Source organism: Sinocyclocheilus grahami, unplaced genomic scaffold, assembly GCF_001515645.1.
Source record: "Sinocyclocheilus grahami isolate Dianchi unplaced genomic scaffold, SAMN03320097.WGS_v1.1 scaffold12069.1, whole genome shotgun sequence".
Classification (NCBI taxonomy): Eukaryota; Metazoa; Chordata; class Actinopteri; order Cypriniformes; family Cyprinidae; genus Sinocyclocheilus; species Sinocyclocheilus grahami.
In genome coordinates, this window is record NW_015514198.1 from 1 (window position 1) to 1,669 (window position 1,669).

Genomic DNA, 1,669 nt, shown 5'->3' on the forward strand with positions numbered 1-1,669 from the left:
CGGCTCGACCGGTTACTTCCTGAGAACCGGCTCAAAAGAACGATTAGTTCAAGAACCGAACATCACTAATACGAATTGTTTGCCAAAGTAATACTGCAAATTGTAAAACAAAACAAACTATTGATTTAGCAATACAATAATGAATGCATAAAATTTAACACATAATAAATGTGTGACAACTTGTCTCAATTTGACATTTGTGAACACACCTCTTGTCCTGAGAATACAGTTTAACCCTGGTCTGAATGCACTGCATGTCTGACATGACAGTGTGTTCAAAAAGTTCAAAGCCTTAGAGTTCCCTGCTTCTCAGATCTGAGAAAAACACTCCAGTAATTTCACATGCCCTCTTTTAGAAGATATCTCTACAATGTTTTATATTTGCCAGAGATCTCATTATGAACTTAAACATTTCTCATCAAATCATTAATTTTAAAGCTCAACTGATGGACAACTTTTGACTCTTTTGTGTCTGTTTTTAATTCTACTGTAGAATTTCAGGAGAAACATCTGAGGCAAAGTTGATGATCTGTGAAAGAGCAGTGCCTGAGCTGAAGTCTTTCCATGGTCATTGTCAGTTGATGTATTATGTATTTTTCTTTCCTGCATGCTTTAAGGTGTGTGAGCAGGTTTGAGATGTTGCATGCTGCTCTGATAACAACTGGACAAACTTTAAACTTGCTTCAAAGCATGGAAAATCCCAGGTTTATGCAACCAATATGTGTTCATGAAAAACAATCAGGGCTGCGTTTCCCAAAAGCATAGTAAGCTTAAGTACACGTAGACCCATTGAAACCAATGGAGCTACTATCAACTTAGGCTTACATTGTTTTTTTGGAAACGCAGCACAGATCTCAGAGCCTCAGAGTCGGTCAGCTCGTCATCAACATGATCTGTAATCATTTAATTAATAATGGTGGCTTTGGGTGAAGGAGATCTGATCTTCAGATGTCCAAACTCCAGTATTTGTTTTTCCTTGCTTGTAATGTTGACTAGTTTGATATTAATCTCTCTTTTTTTTCTACATGACTGAGTAAGAGTTTAGCTTTTGGCAGACAAAGTCTCTGTCTGACAGATCTATGTGAAACCAGTTTAATGATATTTCCAAACAAGATTTCAAAGATAGCATGAGAACACAATACAAATAACCTCCAGTCATGGTTCTGCAACAATGTCTGTGTACGTATAATAATGTATTTGGGGGTGTATGTGAGTAGGCTCGGTTAAGGTATAAAAGAAAATGCAACTCGTTTCCTGACAGCAGAGGAGGGCCAGGTCAAGTCCACACGGCTCGCTGGAATATGCTGTGATTGTCCGATGTGATTTCTGTGGATCTGAGGGATTCTTCACAAGGATTAACACAGGAAGGGAAGGGAATTCACAGGCAAAAGTCCCACCGAATCCACCATGGCCAGATATGTTGCTCGTATCAGAAACTTCATCCCAGGAGTTCGACATGCGGACAGCAACATCCCGTCTCAAGGAGTTACTGTGGATATGGGGGAGGTTGATTACGGGAAGGACAAGATAAAAATGTCATTCTACAATCCGCTGGACCCCGTGCCAAAATATGACTTTTATGCCAAAGACACTTGGTCGGGACGCATAAAAAGCACCAGACCGTCACTGGATGTTCTGCGCAAACCAGTAAGTAAAACTCCAGAAGTGG

At 39.9% G+C, this 1,669-nt stretch overlaps 1 protein-coding gene across 1 annotated transcript in view; it reads left to right on the forward strand.

Annotated features, from left to right (window-relative positions):
- The first annotated feature begins 1,407 nt into the window (after window positions 1–1,407).
- Window positions 1,408–1,669, forward strand: part of LOC107578801 (solute carrier family 12 member 3-like) — a 19,258-nt gene continuing 18,996 nt past the window's right edge. The window contains exon 1 of the mRNA XM_016264717.1: window positions 1,408–1,647. Within this exon, the coding sequence (XP_016120203.1) occupies window positions 1,408–1,647 (240 nt within the window). The remainder of the gene's footprint in view (window positions 1,648–1,669) is intronic.